At 23.7% G+C, this 20,942-nt stretch overlaps 4 protein-coding genes across 4 annotated transcripts; 2 read left to right on the forward strand and 2 right to left on the reverse strand. All coding sequences in view use genetic code 6, as the record gives it.

Annotated features, from left to right (window-relative positions):
* Positions 1 to 1,173: 1,173 nt before the first annotated feature.
* On the reverse strand, positions 1,174 to 1,728 carry TTHERM_000581611 (transmembrane protein, putative; the record flags this gene model as incomplete). The annotated part of the gene is made up of 3 exons (XM_012798326.1): positions 1,174 to 1,507; positions 1,581 to 1,630; positions 1,690 to 1,728. 3 exons carry the CDS (start codon positions 1,726 to 1,728, stop codon positions 1,174 to 1,176), a joined length of 423 nt encoding a protein of 140 aa, XP_012653780.1.
* Positions 1,729 to 3,125: 1,397 nt separating this feature from the next.
* Positions 3,126 to 3,797, reverse strand: TTHERM_00581640 (AKAP7 2'5' RNA ligase-like domain protein; the record flags this gene model as incomplete). The annotated part of the gene is made up of 1 exon (XM_001018905.1): positions 3,126 to 3,797. The coding sequence occupies one exon, from the start codon at positions 3,795 to 3,797 to the stop codon at positions 3,126 to 3,128; it is 672 nt and encodes a 223-aa protein (XP_001018905.1).
* Positions 3,798 to 4,989: 1,192 nt separating this feature from the next.
* On the forward strand, positions 4,990 to 16,210 carry TTHERM_00581650 (hypothetical protein; the record flags this gene model as incomplete). Its single annotated transcript, XM_001018906.3, has 12 exons — positions 4,990 to 5,016; positions 5,089 to 5,131; positions 5,225 to 5,331; positions 5,519 to 5,751; positions 5,878 to 6,160; positions 6,402 to 6,917; positions 6,970 to 7,357; positions 7,482 to 8,022; positions 8,237 to 11,101; positions 11,611 to 12,677; positions 13,335 to 15,264; positions 15,388 to 16,210. The coding sequence occupies 12 exons, from the start codon at positions 4,990 to 4,992 to the stop codon at positions 16,208 to 16,210; spliced, it is 8,823 nt and encodes a 2,940-aa protein (XP_001018906.2).
* A 1,842-nt stretch (positions 16,211 to 18,052) lies between these two features.
* TTHERM_00581660 (zinc finger, LSD1 subclass family protein, putative) lies at positions 18,053 to 20,416 on the forward strand (the record flags this gene model as incomplete). Its single annotated transcript, XM_001018907.1, has 1 exon — positions 18,053 to 20,416. One exon carries the CDS (start codon positions 18,053 to 18,055, stop codon positions 20,414 to 20,416), a length of 2,364 nt encoding a protein of 787 aa, XP_001018907.1.
* Between the last annotated feature and the right edge of the window lie 526 nt (positions 20,417 to 20,942).

Consider the following 20,942-nt stretch of genomic DNA (forward strand, 5'->3'; position numbering starts at 1 on the left):
ATAAAGTTTATTAACTAATATTAATATATATGACTAATAAATTTAAAGTAAATAGTTTACAATATATTTAATCTAAATACATTTATGTATGCTCATAATAAACACCTCAGCCAGTTGATAGATACCTTAACGTATTACGATTTAGTTTAGAGTTGGATGCTTGCTTAATCATTCGATTGATAATGATAAATCTTATTAAACAATATAATTTTAATTTATTTATTTGTATTTTTGTGAATTTGCTCTATTCCTTTTATTAACTTATATTGCTTTAAAAAGACCAAATATAAACTCTCATCAATTAGTTAAACTGTATAATGATTAATATATTTATTAGATGATTTTAATGATCATAAAGCATTAAATAAATAAATTAGCTAAGAGGGAGTGGTTTATGTGTATACAATTTAATAAATTATTTATTTTTGTTTAAACCAAAAATATTTTTACTGCATTGTTTTAGTAATCAAGCTAGCTAGCTATAAAAATTTACAAAATGAAATATTTTAATCTTTAAAAAAATTATTTAAAATTTATTTAATCTGTATCAAACTAAATAAATAAATAAACAAACAAATAAATAAATCAATATTCGACTAGCTAAATCTTTACGAGTCTTTTTGATTTTACAATAAATTTCCTAAACTTAAAAAGCATAAACTAATCCATTCTATTTTATTTTAAAATAAAGACTTAATTATTTATTTTTTAGTTAATAATTAGTTACCTAATTTAAAAAAAGAGATTTATTAGATTTTAACATTTTCTCAAAGCTAGTCCTATCATGAAGATCTAATTCGAATCCATTTTATGTTATCTTTGATTATGTAAGTTCAAAAATAATTAAACATATTTAAGTTGTTTTTTTATTTTACCCAATACTTATTTATAAATACTTTATATTTTTAAGGCATTATAAACTATTTGCTAAGCTCAAAGAACCCTTTAAGCCAATGCTATTTTATAAATATTTATAATTAAAATATAAATAATAAATTAATAAATAATATTTTATAAAATAAAGATTAAAAAAATAATAATAAATAATAAGTTTTTTATTTATATTGATATAATTTTAATTTAAAATATTACTCAACAAAAATTGACAAATATTACAGATTTATACACTCTCTTAATCCTGAGAACAAATTAGATGCTTCCTAATCACTCATGTCAATATTTCTTTTTAAATTTATTTTTTATTAATAAATCAGGTGTTAGTTTTAAATAATTGCTTTTAAAAAATTCATAAGGTGTTTGTTTGTTTGCTTGCTACAGATATTAAAAAAATTTTTTTTTTAACTAATTTAAATTAAAACAAATTATTTAAAAAACATAAAAGATTTTTTCGAGTAAAAATATTATTAAAAATTAATTAATTTATTTTGTTTTGATAAAATAAATTGTTGTTTTTTACTAAAGATCTAATATTAAAGTAGTTAGTTATAGATTTTATTTCAAAGTTGAGCTTAACTTTTCAATACTTTCATCATTTATGTTTTTAAATCTAATTAAATATAGAATAGATTTTAATAATTTTTCGATTTTTAAAATGAAATTATTAATTGTAAATTTTTTACTTTAAGTTTAAGTTGATTGCTTTTTCATTGCTATTATTCTAAGAAATAAACTTTTATTTAATAAAAATTAAATTAATTTTATTATAATTTCAATAATTAAATATTTTACATCTTACAATTCTCTATAATAGCTTATTTATTATTACATTTTTTAATTTTCTTATTTTCAAATTTATTTTATTTTAATTTTTAATTAACAATAAGATTAATTAAATAAGTATTCAAAAATTTTTTTTCCTCTCATTAATAATTTAATTAAAATTACTCAATCAATCAATATTTTTTATTTTATTATTCATTTATTTATTTATTTATTTTTCTATATTTTATAAAAGAAATAGTAAAACAAGAACTTATTGATATGTGCTTATATTATCATTTAAATTTTTGAACTCTACCTTTCAAAAAATGAAAGAATTTGCAAGATATCAACTGAATTTGTAAAAGTAATTATAAGATATTAATTAAATCATTTTAAATTAAATTGAATTAATTCTACTTAAATTTATAATACATTTTTTTACAATAAAACTTTGGATCTATATTTTTTTTTATTTACATAAATTAATCAGAAAAAAAAAGCATGCATTTTAATTGTAAAAATAAGATAATTTTTTATTCATTTGGTTGTTATTGAAAAAAATATTTTAACGATTTTATCATTTTAACTAATATAAAGTTATTTAAAAATTAACTAATTTATTAATTATATAATATACATAGGTATTATTAAAGTTAAATTTACTCTTTATAGTAAATAAGGATACATATTGAATCAAATAAAATATATATTTAATTTATTATTGATATAAAATAAACTACTAAGATGATGGATGGATTAATAACACTTTTTTATTAATTTTTAAAAAAATTTATAATATGAATAAGAGAATTAATTTAGAGGTGATGGTATTTATGTATTTTTAATAACATGATAAAATTAATAATAATTAACATAAATATGTTTGTTTATAGAATGAAAAAAAAAAAATTTTTTTTAAATTTTATTCAATCAAGGTATGTTTTAAAAATAATATACTCACATGCCAATAAAAATTAACAACAATTAGATTATATACCTAAATATTCTAAATTATTTAAATATAATTCAGAATAATACTTTTTAATAGTTAATTATAAATTTGTTTGTGTAATAAATTAACTAAAATAAATAATTTAATTAATATGTTTTTTTGATAAATTTGTAATAAATTGATTTTATTAGTTTTTAAATTAAAAGGTTTAAGATAATTTTTAAGTAATTTTTTAAAATGAAAATAAATATCTTTTTTTATTTTTACTTTGTTCTCTATTATAGTCTATTTTATAAATACTTAACTTAAAATCTCCACAAAAACAAAGTTAGTTATTTAAGATAAAAAGGAATAATTAATTAATTTAAATAATTAAATATGATAAATTCTTTGATAACTTTTAATACAACTTCTAAGGAATTTAACATACATTACTATTGTGTTTATTTATGCAAAAATCTTTTTTTAGTTTTTGAATAAAATATTTTGTATTTATTTAAAATTTATTGTGTCATATTAAATTTATAACACAAAGAGAATTATAATAAAGATCAGCATTTTAAGGTTAGATAATGCTGCAATGCAGCTGGTTAATATCAATACCACTAATTTCAAAATCTGAATATTTATTTATAATTTCAGAACAATCAAAAGTATCTTTTGTCCTCGATTTCATGAACGTGGCATGAACAGTTTATAACTGATATTTTTAATTAGGATATTCACCAATTAATTTAATATTATGCAAATTTTGTTTTTAAGGATTCAATATATCATGTTCTACTAAAAACGCTGTTATTTTGTTGCACAAATCGTTTATCTCTTACAATCCATTGCTTATTTTTAAATACAAATATTTCGATTTTTCAGGTTTCTTTCCGAAATAACCCCATCCTTTGAAAGTAATATTAAATTTTGGTAATTTATTATGAAGTAGAGGTAAAATCTTTTGAATTTTTTCTACTTATTCTTCATTTAATTCTAACATATTAAGAGTTATATGTGCTTTAGAACTTCCTAGAAAGAATGGTTCAAGATCAGGATCATCTGATGTTATTTCAGATTTCAGCTTTTTATAAGCTTCTACTAAATGTGGCTTTGTGAGAGGCAAGCTAATGAAGTGAGTCCATTTAGTTTCTTTTTGTTTATTTTATAATACCTATTTATTATTTATACCTTCCATCTGAATAACAATAAAAATCTAATTTAAAAAAAACAACAAATAAATATATTTACCAGCTATAAATCTATAGATAGACTCTATTGGCTAGATATTAAACTGAAGATTTTTACTAAAGAGTCTACTTAAGTTGCAAACTCAAATTAAAAGCTAATTAAAATAAAGATAATTTTATTAAAGTAGCATGCATAATCATTCAATATTTTGAATAACACAATCAATTAAAATATTATATTTTAAAAATAAATTATAAATCTATCATTCTTATAAAGATAAAATCTATTATTTAAATTTAACGCTGATATTATTTTTTTAATACAAAATTTATTTTTTTAAAAAAAACTACTATAAAACTTATTTCTTTTAATTTCAAGTAATAAGTAAACTTTTTGTATATTTAAGAGAAGAAATTAAATTATTCATTTTTATTTATTTATTTTAATTTAACAAAAGTAAAAATTTTTATGAATAAATTTAAATTTTATATTAAAAATTAATGATTAATATTTTAAATAAATAACTTATAAGATTAGATTCCATAGTGATTTATTTATTTGTATTTTTAAAAATGGTTGTTGATACTTGCATATATCATTTGTAAAATGTTTGATATTTTCTTGGCATAAGAAGTAGTGGAAGTAGTAAAAACAGAAACATATATAAATAAATTCCAACCAAATAAGATTGTAAATAAAAATAAATAAAATACAAAAAATGAAGAGATTAATTAACAGGTGATTTAAAAAAATATAAATTAAAGCAAGAAAAGAAAGAAATACTGAGCAATTAATGTTTAGTTTGTTTATTCAAATCAAATTTATTAAATAAAAAATAAGTGATAATAAAAAATAAATTCAAAATAATAATTAAATTTTTCAGTAACTTAACCAACAAACAATCAAGCAAGCAAGCTTGCAATCAAATAAACAAACAAACAAACAAAAAACAAAGCAAAACAATAAGGTTTATCAAGTAAGTAAATAGATATCGATAATATTCAATCTAATTATCAAAGGCATAGATAATTAATCAAGAAACAATTAATTGTAATAATTAAGCAAATAAATCAAAAAATTAAATTAGAAATTAATTGTTAATAAAGAAATAAAGAAATTATTGACAATTCATATATTTTTCTCTTTTCAATTTCAATTTTCTACTCATTCTTTTTTCTTTATTTTGAAAAAAACACACGATGGATTTGCCTCCATAAAGCTAAAAGGTAACATTAAATATTTCAAATAAAGCTAAATAAATCTTAATATCATTCAAATAACAACTAATTCAATCATAGGTTTAAATTGCCAAGTCTAGATACTCGCCAACTCCAGCCACTAGTAAAGATCTTTTTTAAATATTTCATTAATAGATTAGCTTAGCTATTACTTTACATGTTCACAAATGAATGTATTTTTCAAATAAATAAAAAGAGTAAAATTCTTACTTGGAAAAGATGAGAGCAGAAATGTGGTCTAACAACGAGAAGCTGAAGAAGCCTGGATTCACAAATTAGTTTAAGCAAAGCGATATTGTTCAGGTAAATAATTAGATTATCTAAATAAAGTTAGTGTATCGAGTTATCGATATAGTTTTTTATTTCTGTTGAATTAATTAGTTCTCTTTTATTTGATTTTGGAGTGTAGTGATTTCTTTCTTTACTTTTTTGCTTGCTTAATAAAGAAATAAAAATGAATTCAAATTCAAAAACATTAAAATATAAATAGGAATAGAGCTTACATAAATACGATAGTTATTCAGCATAATATTAGCAGTAGCATCCAAGTAGCGAAACAAATATTTAGAGTGCTCCAAAAAATTACTAAATTCAAGATTAAAGCAATGGGCATACTAATTACTAGCAAAAATAACTAACTGATGTCATTTCCAATAAAATTCTTTCAGAATTAAAAAAGTCAGCATAATCAAAAGTTAATAACTACCTTAAAAGCAGGGATTCGTAATTAATTAATATGATCAATTTATTTCATTTGCTTTTTTAAAGATGCAATTGATATATTTTCTGAAAATTTACAAACAAGTTAAGCTTAAATATTACAAATATGCAAATAAATAAAATAAATAGGTCAGGTAGAAATTCATCTTAGCCAATAAATACAGCAGCAGACAATCGTTTTTAAGCTCTCTTCCCAAACTCTAACACAAGCAACAGTAGCAACAATAGCAATACTCAGATAAATTATAAAGTAAATTAGATATCTGAGCAAAAAGCCCATCATAATATTCCTATGACTACGATTAAATATTAAGATGCTGTAAACATAGAGTTATTAAAGCAAATGCAAGCAGAAACAAATAAAAGTAAACCTCAGTAAATTCAGCACCCTTCAAACAGTAGTAGTGGAAATGTAATTTCTTAAATTAAAATTAATTAAACAAAAATGCAAATACATTTTAGATTATTTGTTAAGTTAATAAGTAAATAAATAAATAACGAGCATAAGATTTTTAAAAATTATTGTGAGCAAATGAAGATAGGATTTTTTATTAAACCACCAAATAAATAATATTTATTATTTAGTTATTTCAGTCTATAAAATTAACAAACATACAATTGATTATATAATTATATCATATTTTATTAAATAGAAATATACTTACTCTTAGACAGCATCTCCAATGAGCGCTGTAAAAAGTGGATACAATAGCAACGTTACTTAGTAATAGTAGCAGCCGTAACAATCCCAGTAGACAAAGAATTAATAGTAGTTATAACATTATGCTGCTTTAGTTGCTTAGTCTAACTTGATGGTCTAAAATATGTAGTAACAGCAGTAGTAATTGCTGATAAAACAAGAGCAAAATCAGCATTTATAATAGCAAAATTAATTAAATTCCCCATAAAATGTTTTGTCTAACAACAATACTATCGGGTATAAATAAGTAAAGCAAGAATAAGCATACAGATACGGAAGGGTATTACCAAATTAGATGTAAGTATATGATAATGCGCCTCTTTTCCCTGCTTAATAATAGAAGGCCAAAGAAACTTTTTATTAAAAGTTAATTACTGATAGAAATTTTTAGAACTTCAACTAGAAATTGCATGTAAAAAAGAATTAAGAGCAGCAACTTAATCAACCACAAACGAATATACCTGTTAATGTAATTAAATATTATTAAAAATGCAAATTAAATTTATAAATAAATATTTTAGAATTATCTCAGTAGTCATAGTCCGTCAGAAATAAAACAATAAAATTATAGTTTGCATAGTCATTATGGCACAGAAGTAGTGAATAAAAATAATAGTTTTACTAGTCCAGTACAAACAAGAAATTTGAGTGCCCACTAATCTCCATAAGAGAGCTTTTAAAACATTCCTAAAACTCTTTAATTTGTTACTTACAATAATAAATACTAGCCTATAATTCCTTAGTCAAATATCCAAGCTAACCATCAGAAAAAGGACTCTTTAGATTAAGCATTAAACCATTTGCTAAAATAAAATATTCCAAATAATACTATACCTTTAGAATAGCTTGAAATGAGGCATAAGAAACAGCTAGATTAATTTAAATAATAAGCCTAACGTTATGAGCAGTGTAAATTATATTTGTTAATGTTCTTCAAAATTAATAACATTTTTTATTTTAATTTTTATCAATTTATATAAAAAAAATATAATTTGTTACAGTAAAATTAAGAAATTTTTTTTGAATTAAGTAGCGAGTTCACATAAAGGCGGTAGATTGTAAATGAGCTTTAGCGAAAGCCACACACCAAGAAAGAATTCAATTAGTAAAGAATCTGATGGAGTTGGAGCAAGAAGCAACAGCATGTAAAAGAAAAGCTTTGAAAATTTTAATAGTTCTTAAGAAAACTCTTAAATATCAGCAGGAAAATTAAATAATGATAAAATGTATTAAGAAGATTTATTATTATAGAACAGCTAGCAAGCAGCTAACAAAATTGAGAAATATCAATAAGAAATTGAATTGTATTAAAAGGAATTATCTAATGTTAAGCAAGAATTAGGAAATCTCAAGAACTAATAAACTAATAATTCTGATTTGGATTTCTTGAATAAATAGTTAACCAATTTAAAGTCAATTTTCTTGGATAAAAAGAAACAACTTGAATTGGAAATTGAGTAAAGCAACTAAACTCACAAACAATTGAAAGAAAAATTGAGCCAGGCACTTCAAAGCAATCAAAGCTTGTAAAGCGAAAATATTATGCTCAAAAACTAGCTCTCTCTTCAAACAAGGTTATCATTTAATCTTAATTCATTTTTCAATTGAAGCTTAAAGAAATTATTTTTTAAATTCCTTCTAATAAAATGAAAATGAATTTTTAGATTGAATTCGAAATTAATTCAAAACAATTTTATTAATTTCAAAAGAAAATTTAATATTTTTAATTAATTTCTATGCTTAATTTGTTCATTTAAATTAAATTTAAATAAATAATTGATAAAATAGAGGAAGCAACGATAAGTACAATAAGCTTATGAAACAAGATTAGTAAAATATACAAAGCTTTGAGCATGAAAACAATCTATTAAAACAAGAGATGCATAATTTAAAAAGTAAATACGACTAGGAAATAGAAGAACTTAAGGAGAAGTATTAGGATTACATTTTTTCTATTGAAGAGAAGTCTAATGAGCTTAAAAAATAACTAGCAGATTCTTAAAATTCTAAATAAATGGTAAAAAGTGCTAGTGGTACTTAGAATCCTTTAGCAACTCTTTAATTAGAAGCTAAAGATTAAATTATTGAACAGCAAAGACAGGATATATTTGGGTTAGAATGTAATTATAGAGCATAAAATGATTACATTAAAGAATTAGAAGAAAAAATAACCTAGCTAGAAGATCAAGTACAAGTTTTAAATACTTAATTGGCTGAATAGCAACAATAACATTTAGATCATTTGTAATAGTAAAGTGAATTAAGGGATTAAGAGATTTTAAAGATACTTGAATAAAAAACAATCTAGATTGAGGCTGAATTAAATGCTACCTTTGCAAATAAATTAGAATAGGAAGTTTAGAGTGCTCTTTAATAGAGCAACAATAACAAGGAATAAGCTGAATAATCTTAATTCTATTAAGCACAATATAGAAAAGTTCTTGAAGACTACTAGCAGGCTAAAAAGATAATAGAAAGCTTATAAAAATAAAATTAGTCATCATAAAAAGAAGTTGAGCACTTGAAGAATTAAATTGAAAGAATCACTGAAGATCTTGATGTTTAAACTGCTAACTAAGGCAGTACATAAAAATATGTTCAAGAAAATTAAGCATTAATAATAAAGATCAAAGAGCTAGAAACTACTAATAATGAGCTTACTAGCGAAATATTTAATTTTGAAAAGAATGATGCCAAGCTTAGAGAAAATATTGAGCAACTTTAGTAAGAAGTAGATGACCTTAAATAGCAGCTCGAGTAAGCAGGTAGAGAAAACGAGGAAACTGTGAGTGCTATTACACTTTTCAAACAAAATAGTGATTCTCAGAAATAAGAATTAAATATTTTAAATTAAAAAATAGAAGAGTAGCAGAAATAAATTTAAAGTTTACTTAGTCAAAAGAGTGATCTTTAACACTTGAAAGAAGTAGCTGAAGAGAATTTATAATTAAAAACTGAAGAATTTGATAGATTCAGAATGAATTTAGACACTGATTAACAAGTTATGTTAGAAGGCAGCGAATAAAAGGAGATCATTGAAAGCCTGAAGAAACATATTGAAGAACTGGAGTCGTAGTTGAGTGACAAAGATTTCATTTTACTCTAAAAGCAGTAAGAGATCATTCAAATGAATGCTGAGAAATACGAATCTTCTTCTGAAAAGGATAAATTAGTTAATAAGATAGAAGAGCTAGAAGAATCTGTAATCAGCATGAAGAAGTAGAATAAGTTGCAAGAATAAGAGTTAAATGAATGTAAAAGGTTGCAAGATGAATAATAAGAAGAACTTAAAAGTCAAATTAAGCAAAACAACATTTAAATTGAAAACCTCAAGTAATTGATTCAGGACATGCAAAGACAAATAGATGAAAAAGATGACTAGCTTGAGCAAAGTTAAAAAGACAAGGTTTAAAATGAGTTAGAAATCTAGTAGCTAAGCGAATCTAACAATGATTATATCAAAGAAATTTAAGCATTAAGCAAGTAGATCTACTCATAGTAAGCTCAAATTCACTAATAGAAGGTTGAGTTAGAAGATTTCGATATAAGAAAGCAATAATTTGAAGAATTAGAACATCTAAAAGAAGTTAAAATAAATGAACTTGAAAATCTTATCGAACAATATGAGAAACAATTGAAGAATCTTTAAGAAAAGGAGGAAAAAATTGAAGAAGTTTGTTCTTCGCTTGAGTCTTCAGTCTCTCCCATAAATTAGAAATCCTAAAAACAAGAAAAAGAAAAGTGTGAAGGAAAATAAGTAGAAGAAGAAGATTCTAAATTATAGTTAGAGATTCAAATAGAAGAGTTCTAAGAGAAAATTCAGCAACAAGAATCTGAAATAACTGAAGACAAACAAAAAATTTAACTTTTAGAGGAAGAAGTTAAAGCTCTATAAGAAAAATTGGAAAGCTAATAGCAAGATTTAGAAAAAAAATAACAAGAATTCGATTTAGAAATATAGGAACTAAAGAAATCAAATTAAAAAGATGACTCAGAAGAAAAAGAGAGCTTGAAAGAGTAGCTTGTAGAATAAAATTAGGAAATTGTTGAATACAAATAAAAATTATCTGAATTAGAGTAAGAAGTTTAATCTTTACAAGAAAAATTAGATACCTAACAAAAAGAGTTAGAAAGAAGGCAAATTGAATTTAACTAAGAAATAGAGTAGTTGAAGAAAGCAAATAAAAATGAAGAAGAATCTGAAGTAGAAGTTTTGAATTAATAATTGACAGAATAGAAGACTTCTCTTGAAAACTAAGTAGAGGAGCTAGAATAAAAGCTTTCCGAATGCTAAAATAGCATTACCTCTTTATAATAGTAGATTTAAAAGTAGGAAGAGGAGATATCTAAATTGAATGAAAATAAGCTTATTTTAGAATAGGATAACTAAGAATTCTAAAAAATGACTTAACAATTCAATGAGGAGCACACTAAATTATAGTCTGAATATTAAAATATTTTATCATTCTACAAGTAAGCAGTAGAAGAGAGGGATAACATCAAGCAATAGTAATAAGAATTTGAAACAATCACCCAAAAAGCTTTGGAAGATAAAATCAGCAAAGAGAATAGACAAAATTAGTAATAAAGAGAATATGAATATGCTTAGCTTTTGCAACAAAAAGAGGAACTTATTGCAGAATTAGGAAAGAAGTAAACATTTTATTTAATCTATTTTATTTTAGACCTTTAAATAGGAGTTATAAATTTTTCGAAAAACAAAGACAATTAAATTAATACAAATATGATTTAATTTCCTTAAGAAAAATCTAAAAAATAAAAAAGAAATTAATTTTTTTTAACATTTATTTGAGGGAATAAAAGTTAAAATTTATTTTATATTATTGAATGAAAATTATTTAAAATATTTTAGACCAAAATTTATCATCAAATAACTTAAAACATTGTTTAATTTACATTTTAATTTTATTTTTTAAATGATAAAATTGAAAAAACACTACCAAAAATATAAATGAACGTTTTTCTTTTTTGAAATTTTTTCAATTATTTTAAAATAAATGAATGAGATTTATTTTATTTGATTATTTAAAAAATATAAATTTATTGTTAAAAATAACGCTTTACAATTTTTAAAGTGAAGTATAAAATTATGGAGTTTATTTTTATGTTCGGAAAGTTAATTTAATGTTTATATATAATAGTGCTAATAATCTGAAAGATAAGCTTACATAGATTGAATAATTGAGTATTGAATAGTAAATTGCTATTAGAAGCTTGGATACTGAAAAGAAAGAATAAGAGAAAAGTATCAAAAAATTAAATGATAAATTAGAATTTTAAATTCAAGAAAATGATCAACTTTAGTTACTTACAGACAGATATTAGAAGGAGCTTAGCAAAATCAGAAATTAAAATGAGGTCAATGAAAATTAAATAAAAAATTTCAAACTTTTAAAGCAAGAACAAGAGGATTAATTAAAGGAGCTTTAGAATGAAAACAAGCAATTAAAACAAAGAGAATCTGAATTACAAATTAAAGTTGAAGAGTTAGAAAGCTCTTTAAAGAATATCTAAATATCTTAGAAGTTTAGAGATGAATAAAAGACATCTGTAAACAATGATAGACAGCAAGAAGATTTAAATAACTAAATCAATGAATTAAATAACTAGATTGACTTATTCAAATAACAAATTAAGGAATAATAGGAAAATGCTGAAGAGTAGTCATTGCGAGTTTAATAATCTCAAGAATAATAATTGAAATAAAAGGAGGAAATAGAAGAATTGAAAACAAAACTTGAAACTTTTGAAAATTAGATTGAAAATTACAAAACAAAAGAGGAAGATTTAAAAACACAAATTGACGACTTACAATAAGACAAAGATATGTTGCTTAGAAAAAAGACTGAGAAAGATCAGAGAATAGATGAGCTTATTTAATAAAATGATAAAATCTCAGAACTTTGTGATAAATTAAACTTATAAATCGAATAGCAGTTACTTACTATTAGAGAGAACGAAGAAAATGAATCTCTTTAATAAGAATAAGTTGATAATTTGAAGTTCCAAATTGAAGAATTAAAGACTCAAAATGACAAAATTCAAGTCTAGAGTGGAGAGCTTGCTGCTTAAAACGAAGCCTTTTCAATAAAAATCTAGCTACTTGAGAATTAAATTGCTAAACTAAAAGATGAAAATGAACTTTTAAAAGAAAAATAACCTGAAAGAACTCATGCCTACTCTAAATAAAGTTCATCAGAACCAAACAGTAAATTAAATATTTCATTTTTTTTTCATAAAATCTTATTTTAATTAATTAACAATCAAAATAAAAACAAAAATATTTATAGTTTGTTTAGATATTTTATAAAAAATTATTTTATCTTTTCTTTTGAATTACAAGTCTATATTAAAGAATGCGCATATCTTGTTGCATAATTTTAGTTGAAGATTTTTTCAAAGAGAAATTTACACATTTTTTTTTTTAAAATACAAAACTTAAAGATAAAAATTGTGAAAAAAAAGAAAATAAATTTCGATTTTAAATTTAGGATCCAAAAAAAAATTTTTAATTACTGTATTACCTAGAATGTTGAAGCCTAAAAATATTATTTCTCAATAATCAATTTTATAATTAATAAAAATGTTTGATACAAAAATTATTGATTGATTTGGAAAAAATCAAATCAAAAATCAACATATGCTCAACTTCTTTAATGAAGCATAAGCGCAAAGCAATATTGGTTGTTTTTCGCAAATAACTCTGCAATAACATTTAATTTAATAATACTTGATAAATTTTATTATTTTAAATGATTTTTAAATTAATCTAAATAATTTCAAATAAAATGTGGAATTTTTATTATTTTAATTATCAAAAAAAATTATTTTATAAATGTTAAATTAAATATTTCTATAAAAATAGCTCCTGAACTTGAACGTGAAGATAATGAAAATGTCTTAGAATAGCAAATTAATCTCCCTAATGAAAAAATTGAAAATTAAGAAAAAGAAAAATAATAAAAAATAAACTTTGAACAAAAAATAGAAGCTGATAATACATTACAGAGCTAAAGCATTAGCGAGCAAGATAATTCAAGCTACTAAAATGGTATTGCATCAAGCCCAGAGAAAGAAGATTTAATCAAGAGCTTGTAAAAAGCTTTAGAGGAGCTTAAAAGTTAAGCTTCTTTAAAAGAAAATGTATTAAATCAAAAGCTAAATCATTACAAAGAGAAGAAAAGATAGTACAGAGAGAGTCTAAAGCATAGTGAATAGAAATATAAAGAAATTTAATACAGAATAGAGACAGAAACTAGAACCCTTTAGACGAGAATTTAAGTTTTAGAAGAAGAGCAAAAGATTGTATAGAATGAGTCATAATTACAAATTAATGATTTGTCTGCTCAAAAAGTTACACTCTATTAAGAGAATTAAAAGTAAATAGAAAAAATAAACTAGCTAAACGAATAGCTAAAGCGTCAGGAGCTTGTATTATAAGAAACTCAGAGATAGCTAAGAAACGAATAGTCATCTGCTCGTAATGATAGCGAAGCTGTAGATTCTGATGTAGAATCCAAAATTAATGAGATTGAATCTCTTACTGAAGATAAAAAGCTACTAAAAGAAGAAATTCAACAGAAAGATCAACTTATTTATCAATATGTTGAGTAAATAAGTGATTTGGAGAAATAATTGCAAAAAACTCAATAAAAACTCTTAGAAGGCAACCATAACAGCAGTCCAAATGAATCAGAATTGTAGATAATGAGTATGCAAAGAAACGAAACTACTTCTTCAACAAACGAAGAAAATATTTTTAAAGAAGAGGAAGTAAACCAAACTATTCAGATGCTTAAAGAGCAGATTTTAATTTTGAGCGAACATGCTTAAGAAAAAGAAAACAACTTAACAGCTTTATAAGACAGCATTAATACATACTTAAGCGAAAAGGAGTAATATGAAAAGCAGATAGCTAATTTAAATAGTTTGAATGAGCAACTTTAGTAATAAGTAGATGAGCTAAACAACTTCAAAAATTAAATAGGAGAGCTTAATCCACAAACAGAAAAAACAGAGTAATTAGAGAATCAATTAAGTTAAAAAGATGAACAGATTTTATGCTTAGAACAAGAAATAAATTAATTAAAAGAAAAAATTTAAACAGCTAATTCCAGCGGCAGTGGAGAATCAAATTCAAATGAAAATGAAGAAGATAATTAGAAAAATAAAGATTTGAATGAATTAATAGAGTCTTAGAAAGAAAAAATTTAGGAACTTTAAGAATAATGCACCTTTAATGAAGAAAGAGCCAATTAGCTGATGGAAGAATGTAGAGCTTATGGAGTCAAGATGGCAGATAGAGAGGAAGAATTTAATAAGCAAATGGAGAGAAATGATGAGTATTACAAAAAGTTATTGATGAGAAAGAATGAGGAGTACTCAGATCTCTATTCATAATATGATTCACTTAATGAAGAATCATATAATTTAAAAGAGGAAATAGAAAAGCTCAAAAATTAAAAAAATAGCAGCTCTTCAAATAATTCTGATTAAGAATTAGCTGAAATTCAAACTAAATTAAAAGAAATGGTAGTCTAAAAAGAAAAAGCAGATCAAGAAAAGGAAGAACTCGAAAAATCCCATAATGAAGCAATTCAAGAGCTAAAAAATTAATTAGAAAACATGAGAAAAGAATATGATTTGCTAAAATCTCTCCTTAATTCATAAGCCTAGCAATTAATAAGCTAGGCTTACAATCAAGCCGTCACAGAAAAAGATGAGGATTAATCAGGTCTTAAAGAAACAAATAATTCAGAAAATGTTAAATCTATTGAATCAGAAGATTTCTAACCGTAAATTTTTAATTTTTTATTTCATTTAAAAGGCAAAACCGAATTAATTAAATAAATAAATAAGTAAATAAATAAATAGATTATTAAATTAATTTTTAATATGAATATTTTGTTTAAAATTAGAATTAAGTAGAGCTAAAGCCCTGAAATAACTCCTAATAAATAGTTTAAGGCTTTTTCAAACTAAATTCATGATGATGAAAATAGCTCAGAATTAGGTATTAAAGTAGAAAGCTCTGACTTACATGAATAAATATAGGATCTAAAAAGATAAATAGTAGAAAAGAATATAAAAATATCGAACTTAGAAGGAGAGAATTTAGATCTTGAGGATTAGGTGAACTCACTTTACGCATAAAGTCAAGAATATAGGGACAAAATTAATAAGTAATATTAAGAAAACTATCAACTTGAATATACTTAGAAGTGCTAAAACATTAAAAAGTCTTATCGCTCAAAGTTGAAACAAATTGAGGAAAATAAAAAGCAAGAAATGATTGAACTTAAATCATAGATTGAACGTGAAAGAAACATTGAAATGAAAATGGTAAAAGAAAAGTTAGAAAAAAATATATAACTATTAGATGAGGCATATAAAATGTAAATTTAACAAGTTAGAGAGGAAGAGCTTTGTAAATATAACTAAATTTTATAGGAAATGAAATAAGAATATGAATAGAAAATATAAGAACTTAAAACTACTTTAAATGAGAGCTAAAATAACAATATTGGAAATAATGTTAATGCTCCAAATTTAATTTCTGATTAGCAAGAATTTGGTAATAATAGCAATAATAACCCAAATAACGAACCTGATTTACTAGATTTCAGTGAGAACAACTCTTTTACTTCTCCTCCTGTTTAACAAAATAATACAAATAATGAATAGCCAAACTAGAACATAGTTAACCTCTTAGACGATAATGAAGAAGATGAAATTATTTGATTTAGTATTAGCTAGTATTAAATTAATTAATTACAATTTAAATTGAGAAGTTTTTATCATAGTACTTACTTAATTGATTGATTGATATAAATCAAGTAACAAAATACTAACTAAGTATATTTATTTATAGCTCACAGAAAACTCATTCACTCATATTTACTATTTCAAAAACTTCAAATCATAAAATTAACTAACAACCACCATTTGTTAAATAATAAAAAAAATAAATAATAGAATTAACAATCATGAACTAATATTTGTGTTTGATTTTTATTTTATCATTTTTCCTTCTTTTTAACTAACTAACTAACTATAAATAAATACATAATCCATAAATTTAAATTTCATTCTGATTTCTAAAATGCCATTTTGTTTATCCTTGCTTTTTTCATCAAATGTCTTTATTGTTAAATTCCTTATAGACACTTTCTACTTACAGCAATTTTCAAATAATTATTTCGCTATCAAAAAATTAAATCTTTGATTAAATATTTATTTTTTTCTTCTTAAAGGTTCAAAACCTATTTTTGTTTCTTTTAAATTTTCTTTTAATATATAAAAAATATTTATTATTCAACTAAATATGTATTTCTTTCTGACAGAATAATTATTCTAGAATAGCTCTATAAGAAATTAAATTTTAAAATAAATTCAATGAATAAATTGTTTATCCTGGCTAAATCTTTTATGGCGCATTATTTATGTTTGATTTGAATACTTTTGAAGTATGTTTTTGTAATAAACTTAGTTAGTTAGTCTATATTATGAGTAGAAAATAGTAGCTATCAAAGTAAAATTGTATAGATTTATGAAAGCATTAATTTATTTTATCTCCTTCAAAAAGAGAATCTAATTAAATAAAAATTTTCATTTAATCTCTTGATGAAGTCCTGCTTTATTTCCTATTATATTTATGTTCAAAAAAATAAATTTATTCTCAAGAAAATCTAGGGTTTGTCACACGCTTAGCTTAATAAAATGTATTAAATTATTTTTAGACTTTTTGAGGCTTTTATTAGGTTTAGATCATCGAAGTATTTTAACTAGTTAAGAAATTTTTTATTTTATTTCTCAATTGGACTAAAAAGAATAAATTAGTACATAAAATTAATTATTAGATCATAAATAATTAAGATATTGTTTGGTTTTACCAATAGCTCATCAGTAATTCATTATTTTAATTAAAAATTGAGAAGATAAAAAGATTTAATTAATCTGCAATAATGTTCCAATAATGATATTCCTTCTCAAATTATGTAAAGCTAATCAATTACCTAATTTAATTTTACAAATTTGATAAATTTTATTTTTCGCTACCCACCCGTTCTTCTTTTTTTAATTTTTGAAAATTTATCTAGACAATTAGAGTCATTTTAGTTTTATTTGAGAAAGATAAAATATTTAAAAGTTAAAGAAGATATTTTACTCCTATCACTAAATTAAAATTAATATAAAAAATAAAATATTTACTCTCAGTTTAGTTTTTATTATAGAATACAAGTAATTTTTAGTGCTAAAATTTCAAACTCTAAAAATAAATTATAAGTGCTAGCTCAGATTAAATAATATTTAAATTAGTATATCTCAAAGATGAATTAATTTGATGGAGAGTGAGTGAGTGCTTGATATTTTGATTAGTAGAACATGCAAGCAGTAAATTGACTAAATTATTGTGATAAATAAAAAAAATAAATTTTGTCAGATTCTCAATTTCAATTAATTAATAAATTATTAAATTAGAATGATAAAGAATTAACAACTAAATTAACTTGATATCTTAAATATTAGAACATTATAATTAAATTTGATCAAAAAAATTGTTAAAATAACAAATAATAATAAATGAGTAAAAAGATTTGTCTTCTCTTAGTTTTTAATCTGATTTTATTCGCTAATATTGCTAGCGGATAACCAACTTTAAATGCTTATTGCAATTACATAGCTTCCATATCTGGTAGATTTGGAGTTCAGTATTAGCCAGATATTAGTGCACAAAGATGCAGTTTTTGTTAATTATTTGAGTACACTTCTTCCCAAAATACCTAGAACCCTTATACCGGGTGCTTAACCTGTCCTGATTACTAGACTGGTTAATGTAAAGTATGCAAACCAAATTATTTCAGCACTCCTAATTAAGTTTGCGTCCCATGTCCTGAAGGAAATGCTTCTTGCTGTTCAACAAATTTAGCTAATGACGAGCCAAACTTATCCACTTTTACTAACACTATAAACTTATCAACATATGCTGATTACTCCAGATATGCGATAGCAGTTCAATTTTATTCAGCAATCAGAGCTATAAGCTGCTTGCCAGGGTACGTTCAACTTGGCCATGTTTGCTAAAAATACCCAGATAATTGTTAAACTGTGTCAGTTCAAAGTAACTCATTTTATTGCTCAGCTTGCAAAGCAGGATATTTCTTTGATAATAATAATAGTTGTGTTAACAACGGTGTAAGCATCAGATATATTTACAACACTGTTCCTTTTCCAGAAAATTTTGTGAAATGCTCTGGTTACTCTTCATATTCCACTTGCACTGGTTGCTAATCTCAATAAGGATAAGACTTAGTTATCAGATACTTTACTCTCGATAGCAGCTCCATTAAAATAGAGTAATTAACTGACTCCACTGGCCAAACATCTAAAACTTACTAAGTTTGTCGAGAATGCCCTTAATATTGCATAAACTGTGATGGTAATTATTAATAATGCAAGGTATGCGCACCCTATTACTTTTTGTAAAATGGAAACTGTAAACCATGTCCTACTCCTGATTAGTATATATAGCTAAATTCTGACCTCCAATTGTAAGCATATTATTCTGGATGCACTTCTGGAGATTCTTCTTATGGATCTTATACATGGAATACTAGCATCCCATAGAACATGTAAGATACATTAGGACTTGCTATTTCTCGTCCAATTATCAAGCTTTCTTCTGGTAAATATACAGCTTGTGATGTAAATTGTGTTTCCTGCTAATCTGACTAAAATGGTAAATCAACTATTTGCAATGCTTGTGCAAACGGCTTTTTCCTAGATAAAAGTCAAAGCCCATACGTTTGCTCAGTCTGCCCAGATCCAAACAGTGTTTTGTGTGTTTGGAATGATACTATTAAAATGGCTTAAATCATTGCTTGTAAGGCAACTGCAAATGATTTTGTCCCATACCATAACACCTACTACTTGCAACTTGATTTTAATTTAAATAATTTTAATTAAAATCCTTCAACTTATGACAACAAAAACTAATGTGTACTCAACACTAAAAACTGTAAGTAAATGATTAACAATAGACTTGGAGTTTAAGGGTAGTGCTCTTCATGTTATTAAAGTTCAGATTTAGCCAGAGTTTATCAGCCTAATGCAGGATATTAACCTCTTAATTACTATCTAACAAGTTAAAATAGTTGTGTGACTTGTTTAACACCAAATTCTTCAGATTGCGCCCTTTCTAGTGATAAAACATAAGTTGTTGTTACCAAATGTAAAGCTGGATACTAGCCTACTCCAATCTCTGATGGAACCTGTAAGCAATGCCCCAGCAAATGTCTTACATGCAATGATTAAAGTCAATGCACCAGCTGTGATACCTCTAAATATTACAGTATAACTACATAAGGATAAATTACAGACTGTTAACCTGCTTATGCTCCTAATACAGCTGCTTTAGAAGGATGCTTAAATTGGGGCAGTGGACCTAGTATGCCTTCAACTCCAAGTTGCTAGACATGTAACGCAGGTTATGTCTTAGTATCAGATGCATAACTCTAAACAAAAACATCTACATAAACTGTCGCCTTATGTTTAGCTTGTCCATCAAATTGTACATAATGTTATGCAGGTTAGCAAAGAGCTATCTGCAGTAAATGTAGTATTGATACTTATTTATCAAACAATGTTTGTATCAGTCTTCCAGATGGTTGCTTTACTGTAAAAAATGGTGCATGCACATAATGCTAATATGGTTATAGATTAGTTGATAACAAATTTTGCTTTAAATGTGTGAGCAGTAATTCTGCCTCTGATTTATAAAACCGCTTTTTCTATGATTGCCCAGGAGCTCAATGTGCTGCAGTACCCACTTCAGATTAGTCTGAGGACTCTCTCTCAACAAAGACTACACAACCTTCCTCATCTTTCTAAAATAAATTATAAATATCTATTTTATGCTTGTTATTATTACTCGTTTTATTATTTTGAAGCATCTTTTTATATAATAAAAAGAGTGAATATAAATAAATTAAATTAATATGTAATTAATCGCATTTAAAATATTTTATAAACTTGCCTGCCTGCCTGTTTGTTTTTCTATTAATCGATTAAAATATTTTTTATTTACAATTGAGCCTATTTAAAAGCCTATTTATTTCAACTTTAGTAAATGATACTCATACTTTTTTAAGTGATTTACTTAATAACATAAATATGAAATAATCTAAATTTATAACTAATATTTTTTGGTTTAGATAAATAAATACTCTTCCATTATTCAAGTTTATTGTAAAAAACCAAACAAAATATGATGTAAAAATAGTAAAATAAGTTTTAAATTAAAAATATTGTTTTTAAGTGAATATCTTATCACAAAGAAAGACAAATTCATTCTCACTTTTGCTTATTTGTTTGTTTTATGATTAGTAGAACTTTAGAGACTATTTTTTAAATCGAATAGTTATTTGATCAAATAAAATGAAATATGGTTCTAAAATTATTTATAATTCAAAGC

The sequence above is a fragment of the Tetrahymena thermophila genome (assembly GCF_000189635.1).
Source record: "Tetrahymena thermophila SB210 genomic scaffold scf_8254592, whole genome shotgun sequence".
Lineage (NCBI taxonomy): Eukaryota > Ciliophora > Oligohymenophorea > Hymenostomatida > Tetrahymenidae > Tetrahymena > Tetrahymena thermophila.